The following is a 14,470-nucleotide window of genomic DNA, read 5'->3' as shown; positions in this document are numbered from 1 at the left end:
GTTATTGATGTAAATTCATGGAAAAATATTGCAGAAAACTCGGTGATGTAACATATATAGTTCTAAAACGTGGTATTTAAACATGATCTTTAAAAACTTGTTGTTTTTTGTATTGAATATGTTCATAAAAGATTATTTCATTTCTTCATATATATTTACCGAAAATTTTACTCGGTGATTTTAAAAAATTTAACATTTTGATATTACAGACAAACAGATTACACATAAAACTAACAATATTATAAAAAAAAGCAATATAAATCTTACCTTTGCAGTGTAGATGTACATCGGTGCAATTGCTGTATGAAATCATTCCTGTAAAAAAAGAAAATTAATTTTAAAAGAGCCAAATTAAATTAATCTATAAAATCATAAGAATATATTAAAATTTTTATAATAGATATATTTTCGATTAGTATTGAAATATATAAAAACATCTATATTGACAAATATAGTGAAACTTGTATATAAAGAGGGATTATTCCATTTATGTGAATAATTTTAAAACTCCAAGTTTGGAGAAATAGTCAAATAACAAAGTAATGTAAAATAAATCTAATACTTTATAGTTTCCATTCAAAATAAATTTGTTATTTGTTCCTATATCTTCATTGCAAATTAATAACAGACTAAAATTAAAATATTAATTTGTAATGATTAGAAAAGCACAATTTATTGCTTGAATGTTAAAATTATTTTCAAATATTAGTTTGAAATAATTAAACAAGTGCATAAATAAGCACATTATTCAAGCTTGAGGTTGTTTTCAATATATGTAATGTACTAAAAAATTGACTGTTTATAAAATCGTTAATATATTTAGTAAAATCTTATTATAATTTATATCGATTTTTTAATAAACTGTAGTAATCCATGAACAACTGAAACGAAGAGCTTCCACCTTCAATTTCTTGTTTTTGGCGGAACTGATTTTATTTATCATTTATCGTGTTAATAAATGTTTTATAATTAAATATTAACTATATAACTTGTGAAGTTGCTATTACAAGATATAAAAACAAATCATTCCAAATACTTTTACAAGCAAAACAATTTTAACATAATATTTTTATTCTATTGCACAAATTGATTTAATAAAATGATTTTTTTTTTAATTTATGAATTTATTTTATTAGTAACTTTACTGATCTATACCAGAAAACGTAGCTCAAAAAATAATCTAAATAATAAAAGTTTTTTAGGTTAACTTGTTATTTATTATATTTATCTACAATTTCACTTCATATGACAGCAATTCAATTTTATTTATTTGTGAAACGGCTTACTACTGAGTAACATTTTAGAATAGATGTTAAATATTCATGTATATATCTTAAAATTACTGAATGTCTTTTTATTGTATAAAGACAAATCGTAATTAATAGAAGAAATAAAAAAATAATGATGATAAAATTAATGATTGATAAAATGGGTTGGTTCACTTTTAGCTAGAGTTATTGTGTTATAATTAATCGTAAGATTATATATTACAATCATAATTCATGATTATTGTCGTTCATTTTTTCGAACTCTTTGGTCAAAACTAGGGTTTATACAAAAACTGACATTTCAGAAAACCGGTTTTCGAATTTTAATTTTACTAAAAAACCGGTTTTAACTGGTTTTCGAATTTTATATAGAAAATAAATTTTTGCTTGAATATTCAGTAATTTATCCGCAAATTTAATGTAATTTAGAGCAGAATTTGACTGAATTTATTTATTGTTCAATTTTATAAATAGTAAATAAAATTATTTTAATTTTAATTAGTAGAACTAAAAAATAATAGTTTATCTTAATTAAATAACTTTGAAAATATTTGTTCGTTATTCATGCATCATTTTCACATATAAGAATGAAAATATTATTATGATAGTGAAGGAAAGTTTTCGAATAAATAAAAATGATATATATTTCTAAATTTAAAAAATCATTAATAATAGCTATAATTGTCATTTTCCATTTATACAGCAGAAGCCGACTTTTTTCACTAAAAAAAACGGTTTTCGAATTCCATAATTAGCCAAAAACCGATTTTTAAAGCCGGTTTTTGAAAACAACAAACCCTAGTCAAAACCATTCTTCAAAAAGCAATCGAATGAGTATAAATCAGTACTTTTAACAAATAGACTACGGGCTCTCTTTCTAATTTCGCATATGTATGTTTTGTGTGGCATCGTATAATGATATATTGTCAGAATACGTGACCCGACATCGCCTCGCTGTTGTTAACAATAGATTCATCACGATACCAACAGACAGCAGACACATCATGTCAGGCCGTTGCAATAGACAGGGATGGTCACCTACCAGGAGGAATATGAAACGCCTAAGATATAATGACATAATGAAGACCAGGGGCGTAGTTGCCGCCGAATCTGTCGTATCGATATTATGGCCCCCTAATGTGCGTAAGCTAACCAAAATCTCCTAATACTCCTTAGAAACAGAAACTTTGGCAAATCTAAGGTCATCAGCTATAAATGATTTTGAATCAGTTTGATGTAAAAATGCAAAAAAATAATTTAGTTTGGATTGTTTATAAATAAGGTGACTGATAATATTTTTTTATTATCTATTTTATTTACAACATTCAATAAATTTGAAGAATTTATAACAGTCGGCCGAAAAGGGACATTGTATACTAAAAGGGCATGTTGGAAAAAACAACTCAGTAGTTGTTTTTCCATTCGATATAAAATTCATAATATTTTATTGATAATTATATAATTTTAACTATTTACTTATTAAATAATTTCTTATAAATAATGATTAAGTTATACTGATTATAGACTGATAATAATGATGAATCTTTTGCTACCAAACAAATTTTTATAAGGAGCCTCGTCAAGGCACGAAATGCTTCTGATGAAGACTCTACAAGTCTAGAAGTATTGACTTTATAGTTTGGATTATGGATAAATAGACATTTAGTCTGTACAGTAGTAAACACAAAAGTAACAGCACAACCAAGAAAATTGCATGATTTGGTATTATTACTCCATTAATAAATACTCAGAATGTTACCAACCAAAACCAAATATCAAAAAAATATGAGCTTATTTAGTGATAAACTTAAAGTCTTATTTTTATGTCTACTTGTCCTAAAACAAAAATTTTTATAATAAAATATATTTTTTTTGAACGTACGAGCCAAGAAACACTATTTTTAATAAAAGGAAGGCCTGATACAGTTCATACGTTTTGGTTACATATTTTACTTAAATTGTATATTTGCAATTAGTTTTAGTCTAGGTTCAAGATATTAAATAATTTAGAAATATGAATTAAAGTTTCATATCTCTACAACTACCTGTATTTCTAGGCCATCAGGCTAAAATAAAAGTCACTATCACTATATTGTTATTACTTATAACATATTACTATAATATGAAAGTGCAAGATAAAAAGAAGTAATACAGAATTTTTCAAAAATGTCACAGATCTTTTGATAGACGTATGAGCCAGGTGCCAGCTGAAACACGAAAAACATCTGAAGTTTGTTAAATTTGTCAATATTAAAAAATCTCATATGCGCATTTATTTATCCTACACATTAATATTATAGTAAGTTATAACTATTTAACTATATACTGATAGATAATGAAAATTAGGTAAGTTTAGTGAGTAAGTTTTTTAAGTAGGAATCTTAAAAATATTAGATAGTAGGTATATAACTAATAAAAAGAAAAAAAAGAATAATATGGTAATTTTCTATGGCCTAAAAATTTTATCAATGTAATGAAATTTTATAAAAAAGGTAAATTAGAAGAAAAAAGGTGATTGTATCGCACAAGTGACTTATTTTGGTTCACTTTTTTAACTTCGGTGAGTGTTGTAAAATGCAAGAAAAATTTTATACAAAAATATTTCTATTAATGTTTTAATCCATTAATTTTTTTAATAATAAAATTATATGAATAAATATACGCCAAAAACACAACTTTGACCCCTTCGCAGAACTTAAAGTTTGTCTAAATTCATTTCCCACAACAATATAGTAATAACATAGGTTGGATTCAAAGCCAAAAACTTATTCAAAATTATGCGATAATATAATATAAATAATCTTGATGAATAATTCTATTTACAACAGTTGACAATATCTCAAGAATCGTTTCAAAACCCTATTTGACTGACATGATGGTAATATCTATATTTCATATTTTGTCAGCCGACGGATCTACTATTTATTTTCTTAGGCATTGTTTGCATTACAAAAGTGAACTGGGAGCGGTCTTTAGATCACGATTGTCTTTGTTCAAACTGAAGAATGATTGATGTTATTATGAACAGGATCGTTTCTATCCATTATAATATATATATATATATATATATATATATATATATATATATATATAGATATACATAATATATATAATATACATATATATATACATATATATATACATATATATATATATATAAAGTCTCACACATCATTTCCAATTTATTTCTCTTCAATATTCCTAACCAGAGTTAATAATAAGGCCACCGCAAAGCATATTGCCACAAATTCTGGAAGGTATCACACAAATGAAACAATATATTTTTTTTCAAAATTCATTTCTTTAATCATCACGATTTATATTTTTGCACAACAAATTATAAATTATAAAGTTAACAAGAAAATATATTTTAAAAATATACATTTTACACATCTATTTTTCATTTTACTTTAAATTTGATGTTTCATGATAGGTCGGAATAATATTTTCTTGATACATGAATCTATTATATATCTTACACAGAAACACATTTAGAGATATGAATTATAGTTTTGTATCATAATATTCACAAAGTTATGAACTTACATAAGCTCGGATATTTTGTTTACAGCCAGTTCCAAATGGTATGAGTTCAAAAAATATACACACAGAAGTTAATTTTATTTTAAGAAATAAAAATTTATTGAATGTATCAATGCTCTCAAGTATTTGGCACTGCTTAAAATACGAAATTATACCTAAAGAATCACAATATTCAAAATAAGTTTTGGTATTCTTATACAATTTTATATTATAAGCTTGTTTATACTATTGAGCAAAATCAGTCACAAACACTTGTAAGTAAATTGTGGAAAAGAAAAATGTATCGACTGTTCATTAGAATTAGAAAATATTATTTAAAATATAAGATTTGTATGCAAGACTATATATGCCAAATGATATTAAGATTAAATATAAATATTCAACCCAAGATCATTCATACAATTTTCCAAAAAAAATCATATATACTTTGGCTGAATAATTTTTATTATTGTTAATATTTCTTAATAATAGTTTCTTTGTTAATATTTATTACATATCACTAGTATAAGTAGAAAATTTCCTATACAATATATTACAGGTTATCATATATACACTCCTCTATAAAATAACATATGAGAAATAATTTTTAAACTGTGTCTTTTTAAGCACCTACAAGAACAATCAAGTCTTCGAGAGATTCGCAATAAGCAACAGCACAACTGATCAAAGAAAATAGTTCAGATGAGCTACTAACTTCTCCATATCACATGATAGAATCAGAACATAAACAAATTCAGAATCACAATATTCACAACGTATGCTAAAGCATCGCGTATTCTATGAATTATAATCGTAACTAGTAGAAACTATCAATGATGCAGTCCATTCTGGGCACCTGATTGCCTACCGCTGCCTGCTGGCGGTTGGGCAAGTGCTGCCAAGTTTGGTAGTGGCGGTACGAAGCTGCCATATGGCGAAAAGTAAGGCGGTAGACCACCAACCGCAGGTGGTAGCAAATGTGGTGGAACCATCGGTGGTGGTAATGAATGGGGCAGCATTGGTTTTGAATATGGGTGATATCTTCCACTTCCCAAAGTTAACGGACTCAATGGTGGCGTTGGGTAGCCACTTCTTGCTAGCAAATGATGCGCCGCGCTTGGCCCCAATAAATCTGCCCCTGAACCACCTGTATGCGCTCTTAGATGCTGCAATAGTTCCTCAGAATTACTAAAACGCTTTCCACAATAAGTGCTAGCGTCACCTGCGGAAATCCAGTTGCAAACGTATGGTTGATTGGCTGCTGCTGCTAAAGCATATAACTGAGCATGAGCAAAAGCCATTGCTTGCTGCTGATGTGCGCTAGGAGCGTACGGTGTCTTCGCATGATCGCATTGCAGACATCCAGCAGGACATGTCTTCGGCACGGATGCCGCTCCAAACAATGGACTGATACATGTACCAGTGCAATAAGGATCTCTGCAAGCAGGATTAAAAGTATCTGGCTTCAATCCACGTGCGTAATTCAAGTACGCAGCTTTCAAATGATCTAATCCCAACGGTGGTGGCAATCCTAACATGTAACTACTAGATGGTGGTAAGATAGGAGTCTTGGGTGAAGATTGAATTGGCGACGTTCTATCAGGCAGAGGCGAATTCGCAGAGCTGTTACTACTAGAAGATCTAAGAGGTGTATGCGTTCTTTTAGGAGTTCGCGCTCTCAAATTACTTTCAGGTGTATTTTGAGCAAGAGTCGGTGACTTTACAGGTGTATTTTCATATGGCTTGAAGCTTGAAGGCATTTTTGGTGATACTGATGTAGTTGTACTATTTAATGGACTCGACCTGATGCTCGCGTTGACAGGAGAGTGAGATGGTTTAGAAGTTATTGTATTATTATTTGACTCGCTCATGTTAGTCGGTGTAGTAGAGTGATTCGACAAAGAGGTTGGCGTTTTGCTTGCCGACGAACTTTTAGTAGATTTCTCAATGGATGCAAGGAGCTTTGGATTTGGTGTATCAGCTCCTATCGCACTACATGTTTGAGCTAATAAAGCCAATGGACTCTTCTTAGCATCGAGCTGTAATAGAAAGAGAAAAATGTTTAATTTGGGTATTAAACTACAAAAAAATAAAATTTTATACTATGTCCACTGTACTACTACTGCGTTTTAAAATAATATAATTATTTTCTTGATAAAGTGTGCAATAAATTTAGGTAATTATATTAATTACGAGTATATTCACATAATAAACGGTAATATCTACGAGTTCTTGGAAAATCGTGCCTCTTTGCATGACCTAGTAATTAAAATTATTTCTCTAGTCTGAATGTAGAAAACGCTATTTAACTTACGAAATTTAATCAATTGTATCAGAAGTTACAAATCATCATTGCATCAATTAGATTAAATCAAATCAAATAATGCCGGTGTTGATAGGAAATAAACTTGGTACATACATGTGAAATATATTTCCATTGTATTCTGAATCCGAATTTTTGACGTATCAAACTGATTACAAATAAATATAATTAAAATCGTCTCAGGTTCGTGACATAAAATATCGCATATAAAATGAATACATTAAACAAAATGTATTTTTCAACCAGAATAAATAAATCAAAACACCGTTTTATTAGCCGCGAATATGTCATGGTGCTAACGAATGGAATATCTACAACACGATTTAATTAAAAATATGCACAAATATCAGTTTGAATTTTAAATGAAGTGCTAATTTGAGAGTTGTTTAATTGCTTCAAAACGCGCGAGAGAGAGCTGCTACTAACTTTTTCATTTTGAATAATGACCAGGCGCGGTTTTTTATGAATATTTAGTAATTCAGTTATGGCTGCCGTAAATCTGGCTGTTTTTTATTCGTTTTTTATTGTTATTTACGAGCGCACGAAAGCTGTAAAACGTGTATTTGTATTCATAATTTCGACCGAATACGTTGTGAAGTCCGCTCACTCTGCGTAAACAAAGGAAGTTTATATTTTAAATTGTAGTTAACATTTTGAAAGAGAAGAGAAATGAATAGTTAGATATTCCAGAACATTGCATTTTTTATTATATGCACTGGCATATGTTTATTGCACTTGAGTGTTTTCATTCCCTGCGAATCAAAAGCGCTTTGCAAACTTCTTTGTTTCAATGACATCATGCGGTCCTATATATCATAAGGGGCTGAGTTTTATTTATTGCACAATTCTAAATGATTTATGCCTTAATATATGCAAATATATTACTTTGCTTTGTACGTTATAAATTATTGCACGTTCATTCCGCGGCTGAAGATATAAATCATACGTCAATTTTATATTGCCAGTGTTCGCACGGCATGTCTTGGAACATGTTGAACATTGCAACATAATTTGTTTGGAAATATAAATTGAAAAGTTAATTTCAATAGTAAAAGACAAGCGAATAATTGATTACCACATTATCAAACAATGTGAAAAATATACTGCAGAACTATAATTTAGGATGTTGAATCAATAACTATAAAAGTATGGTTTCCATTTTATGGTCGTTGTCTTATCTTTACGAGCGGATGTTTGAATAATTAGGTAAATTTTCTAAGAGTAATTAATAGACAAACGTGAAATGTATTTAGCGAGGTGTGTAGACTAAACTAATATAGAGAGAACGTGCTAAAAACGCAGGTATGTCTCAACGTCGGTTAACAAAGGCAGTTTGCTCTAACCGTGGATGCAATAAAACAGCCATAACTAAGCACTTGACGTTCTTGATGGCAGACGTATATTGCATGTGCGAACGCGATCGATCCACATTGCAGATGGCAAATAGTGGTGTTCAGAATGAAATAATAAAATCATTCTGAATCACTCGAATTTCAACTAACAAATTGTAGATTTATTGATATAATTAATAAACTATCCAGTAAAAAAACTAGTGGTGCATGGCATAGCGCCGTAAGGCAAATAGCTTGAAGTTTCGTTGAAAATTTCTAGATTTCTAGTATGAAAGCTACATTTTCAATAATCTTGTAATCTTTGGAAAATTTGTTTTTTTTTGAAAGTCTGTTTTTTTTTCGTAAATTTTGAAATTATTTGTGAATTCTAAAGTCTTTTGTAAATTTTGAATTTTTTTGTAGATTTTGAATTTTTTTGAAAGTTTTGAAAATTGATTTTTTTTGAAAATTTTGAATTTTTTGAAAATGTACTTTTTGAAAATGTTGAATTCAAAACTGCATGATCTTATTTGCTGCCTTTGCATCGTACTTCCAAAACGGCTGGACCTGCCCATCGCAAAAACTAACCAGTACGTCCCGCGGTCAGTATGAAGCCAATGTATTTTTAATCACAATCAAGACAATTCATTCAAGCAGATGACATTTTTATGAGGCGTATAAATGAACTTTGAAAATTAAAAATCATGGTACGCAATCAACAAAGTATGGAAACCCAATAAGTACTTATTAAAATTTTGATAATTTGATATACATATGCCTTTTGATCATTTTTAACCGCAAACAGGCGTTTTTTAACAAGTTCTTCTGGATCTCTAAAACCGCTGTACCTTTCCGAAAATACAGTTAATTTTTCATTCAGTCAATACAAGTGAAATATTTGCTGAAACATTCAAATCGGACGCTCTGTTCGCTCAAAAACTGAATTACCATTTGTTGCACTTTTTTCTCGGATCTTCGAAACGACTGAACCTGCATTTGCCACAAACTAATCATCACATCTTCCTGTCAATAGTAATCGAATGTTTTTTGAATCATTTAAATCAGTTGATCCGTACTCTCGAAAGAAAAACTGTATCCGCACATACACACGCTCACGCACACACACATACACATCTAGTGTTGCTAAGGTATGCAAAAATGTTCAGAACAGCTTTGAACGCGATTTTTTTTTATTTTTGGTTTGTTTGCGATTACTATAAATTACCCTATGGGAAGTAAAACATCACGAATCCTATGTTTTTGGACCCCTTCAAATCGGTTGATCCGTACTCTCGAAATCGTCGATGAAAAATTGTATCCGCACATACACACGCACACATAATTTCTGCTAAGGTATGCGAAAATGTTCAGAAAACCTCAAAACATAAATATGTTCATTTTCGGTTTGTTTGCGATTACTATAAGTTACCCAATGGGAAGTAAAAAACAGAATGATGATATTATAAATGTCCATCAAATGTTTTGTATTGATTCAATCTACAATTAGCCACAAATTCCATATTGCTTTTATGCAGTGGTCGGGAAACCGGGGTAAATTAACCCAAATGGGGTAAAAATGGAATTTTTGGTGGTAAAACGTAAATATATGCAAGTATTTTGATTTTTGATTTTTTTGCGATTACTATAACTTACCCTACAGAAAGTTAATAAAAATAGTAATTATTTGTGGCAACCATAAATTGTTTTTTATGTGTATTTTTAATTGATAGTCACTGTATTTACAAGGTAGTTGTCCATATGGGAGGTAATCTATCTTCGCCATGGGGATAATATCAAATTAGACCAAGAAAAATTGGGATAATGATTAAAAATGTTTCCCGGTCCTGGTTTAACGCAATCAACAAGTTTATACCATTTATCCAACTTAATAAACAATCATATCGCTCATGAATAATATTACAATCAATTTTTTTTCCTCTGACAAATCAATTCGATGTGCTAACAGATGTTTGCACAATATTTATAAAAATTGAAGTAGATAACAAGGTTTTCGCAAGAGCAATAATAAATCAATTTCAAATGAATAATTTATCCGTCTTGTGGTTTAATAGAGTGCTATTGACATCTCCGCTTTGTTCAACATGTGCCAAACTAGTAAAGTGTGACATGTGTGTGGGCGAATGTGATCTGCTAACATGTTATTTATGGCGTTCTACTGTTCTGGCGATTCATCGCTCGTAAAAATCATGAAAGTAGGTGGAAAACCGTGGATTTATTGCCACATTAAAGAAACACTATAAAAATCTTTGTCTATTCTAATTCACTTCGTCGTTTGCAATGGTTTATGCGTATTTACAATGACGGTAATAAAGGATACGCACTCTTTTGAAGTTATTTTGGGAAAAAATTCCTAGAGCAGATACTCAAGTTAGTAATCTCAACAAAAATCAAAAATTAAAATAATTGCATATCTTTACGTTTTAGAGAGTTCTGTACATTTTGGCATACCTTAGAAAAATGGATGTATATTAGGGTGGTCCTTAATATGGAAATTTTCGAATTTTCTTGTTCCCAAAGGCTCAAATGGTTCCAAATTAATAAAAAACAATTCTCTGAAAGTTTTAGCTCTTAATATTAACTTTTTGATAGTGCGCAATTCAATCAAACTTCGTATGGAAATAGCATGGAAAAATTTTAAAAATTAAAAAAAATAATTTTAGGTATAACTTAGCGATAAATGAATTAAAATGAAAAGACAAATTTTGAATAAAACTCATTTATTTGTAAGCAAAATTATATCTAAAAACATTTTTGAAAAATTGTTCATGCTATTTCCATACAAAACTTTGATTTGCGCACTATCTAAGAAACAATATTAAGAGCTAAAACTTTGAGAGAATTGTTTTTTATAAATTTGGAATCATTTGAGCCCTTGCGAGCAAGGAAATTCGAAAATGTCCATATTAAGGACCACCTTAATGTATATATATGTGTATGTGAGTGCGAGTGTGTGTGTTTAGTATGTATGTTTGGAAACAAATTTTCGAGAGCACGGATCAACCGATTTGAATGATTCAAAAAACATTCGATTCCTATTGAAGGGAGGATGTGCTGATTGCTTTTTGGCAAAGGCAGGTCTAGCCGTTTCGAAGATATGGGGCAAAAAGTGCGAAAAATTGCTATTCATTTTTTTAAATAAACGGAGCGTCCGATTTCAATGATTCAGAAAACTTGATTTTATTTGTATTGACGAAATGAAGAACTTTTGGAAAGGCAGATCTGGCGCTTTTGAAGATCCAATAAAAAAAGTAAAAAAAGTGCCATTTGATGGTCAAAAATGATCATTAGACATATGCACATCAAATTATCAGATATTTTACAGAGATTTTGATAATAAGTATAAATTTTGTTTATATTTCTATGGGTTCCGTACTATTTTTTTCCGTAATGTCTAAGTTGAATGCAAATCCAGTAATTGGACATCTGGGTATGATGGTAAATAATCTAATTTATACAAAATTTATAGATTTAGAAACGTATTGTACATATTGTTGTAATGAAAAACAAGGTGTGCTTGAGCACAAATAAATATTAAAATGTACAAAATAATATAAACTAATTCACGAATCGTTCCCGAGAAGAATTAGTTACACAATTCCTGAATCCTTTATCCGAAGCAATTTTGCACCATGCCAAAATATTTCTTTGCAATTACAAAACAGTCGCACATGGAGCAATAAATTCACACGGCTGATCTGCAAAAGTCAACATAGTAGGATATCGTTTCAAGTCCAACCAAATTTATTGCCGAACAATTAATGGGCTAAAACGTCCAACAAAAATACAACATGTATGCGAATTGAAAATGTAGTGTACAGTGATGTTTGAAATGCGGTCAATGTGATAAATTGTCTACCTACGCCGAAGAGGATAATGAATATTTATATAGGAAACTATAAAAAGTTGGTGGGTGACTATTTAACACGTTGATTGCCATGTAAGTCATATGTGTCTGACGCTAAGAGGTTGTAGATACATGGCGGATGAAGGTAGAATTTGGAAAAGACCACGTTTTACAAAAAAAGATTTAATATCAGGACATGTCAGTCATCACGTGTGGAATAAAAAATAGTTTTTCCAAAAATTTACCAAAAAAAAAATCATACATGAAGTCTCAAAATTGATACATTTTTATCTAAATTATCTAAGAAGTAACCATGGCACATTGGGTTTTTCTTTCTGATATTACTGTGACGATTAACGTGTTAACTTAGCAATTACGTTCCTTATATATTATCTATAATGTTAATTAAAATATTATGCATGTAAAAAATAGAAATAAGTTGTAAAAGACGTATTTTAGAATTACATATTCAATAACCAGAATTATATTTGAGAAAAATGTTATTTGACCTCAAAAATGAATAATTAATTTAAAATATTGATGGTAAATCTACAGCAGATAATTATAGGCTTCGTTATCCTTGGATATATGAAATAAGATGAAATATACTGATATTTTAAGTGAAAGCTAGAATCTTTCTACAATACTATCAAGTTTTGCAAAATTTTAGAAAAATCATCATATTTCATCAGACCATCAGATTTCTCTAATACACGAAAATTTATTTGTTTGCAAGCCTGATTTATAAAAAAATGTTATATATTTTGCAACATCTAATTCATAAAATTAAAAAAATATTTATATAAATTTTGCAACTTCAAATTCAGTAAATTAAAAAAAATATATAAAAATTTTAGAAAATAATGAGAAACATGGCCGCCGGAAAAGAATACAATAAAATTGTTGTAACACTTATACAATCATTTTGCAACTTCTAATTCACAAAATTAAAAAAATATATAAAATTTTTAAAGAATAACGAGAAACATGGCCGCCGGAAAAGAATTCAATAAAATTGTTATAACCCTTATACAATGTGAATTATTAATTTGATATAAATTTCATTATCTTACTATATAAATTATCATCTTTCTAATATAAATTCTTTAATATGTGATAATTTATTTGTCTGGATACCTCATTTAAAAAAAACATGTTTCATCTACTTTACACACTTCTACTATGCAAAATTTATTTAAAAATTGAAGAGAAACTCGTAACCTCCAAAAAATAAATTATTAATATTAATTGTAATAATACTAATATAATATAATGAATTCTAATATTATATGTCATAAGATATTTGTCCGAAAACTTGATTTAAAAATGTTTCATCTACTTTGCACACTTCTTCAAGAAAAGTTTTAAAAATAAAAATGGGCGAGAAACACATGGCCGCCGTAAAAAATATTGTTAATTGTTATAACACTAATATAATATAATGAATTTTATATAAATCTTATTACTAATATAATAAGATTAATATATTATAAAATTATGATTTTTAAAAACTAATTTTGTATTATTTTATTAATTAATAAAAAAAATGTGCTTACCGTAGTTGGTAAAGGTGTCAAATACTCCGGCCTGAGATACTGATTGCTTGAGGTCAACATCTTGATTGTATCCTTTATATTCCAACAAAAAAAATCAAACACTGATCACTAAATCACAGATTTCGATATGTATCCTTGTGCACTGTACATGTCACTAATTATTCAAAAATGTCAAATTATTATTAATTTTATAAATCACTTAATTAATCCTCAACATATCAATCTAATAGTAAGAAGCTTTTTTACGAACACGTATTAATCCGTTGACGTTCAGAACTAAACTGATCAGCGAAGAGAAGCGATAAGTGCCGATTCGACAAAAGCGAGCTTTCGGCGAGTGTGAACGTAAGCGCACGAGCCATGTGCTTTCGTGAAGCGCACACGACTAAGAATCTTCCGTCTCACTCAACCTCGCCCAGTGTGATACGTTACCCTGTATATCTGTTTCTTTCTCGCTTATTAAGCTCCAAGCGTTCACACTTCAGACATTATTATAAGCGGCAACCGCGAGACAAGGGTTTCCGTCGCATTCGCTCTAATGTTCAGATTTGCTGTCTGTTTCTTTTACGCCGTTGGAGGATGGACTTAGAGGGAGAGTTGGTGTG

The 14,470-nt window shown here is 29.5% G+C and overlaps 1 protein-coding gene across 1 annotated transcript; it reads right to left on the bottom strand.

The window, feature by feature from the left end:
• Positions 1 to 5,620: 5,620 nt before the first annotated feature.
• LOC113371091 (zinc finger protein 503-like) lies at positions 5,621 to 14,000 on the bottom strand. The gene is made up of 2 exons (XM_026611735.1): positions 13,866 to 14,000; positions 5,621 to 6,829 (listed from the first exon to the last, which is right to left on the bottom strand). Exons 1-2 carry the CDS (start codon positions 13,923 to 13,925, stop codon positions 5,621 to 5,623), a joined length of 1,269 nt encoding a protein of 422 aa, XP_026467520.1. The 5' UTR covers positions 13,926 to 14,000.
• Positions 14,001 to 14,470: the final 470 nt, after the last annotated feature.

The sequence above is a fragment of the Ctenocephalides felis genome, unplaced genomic scaffold (assembly GCF_003426905.1).
Source record: "Ctenocephalides felis isolate EL2017-DRISC unplaced genomic scaffold, ASM342690v1 CF-g0.4_SCAFFOLD_01492, whole genome shotgun sequence".
Classification (NCBI taxonomy): Eukaryota; Metazoa; Arthropoda; class Insecta; order Siphonaptera; family Pulicidae; genus Ctenocephalides; species Ctenocephalides felis.
Note: the sequence above shows the minus strand (reverse complement) of the source record. Positions and strands in the feature narration are given on the sequence as shown.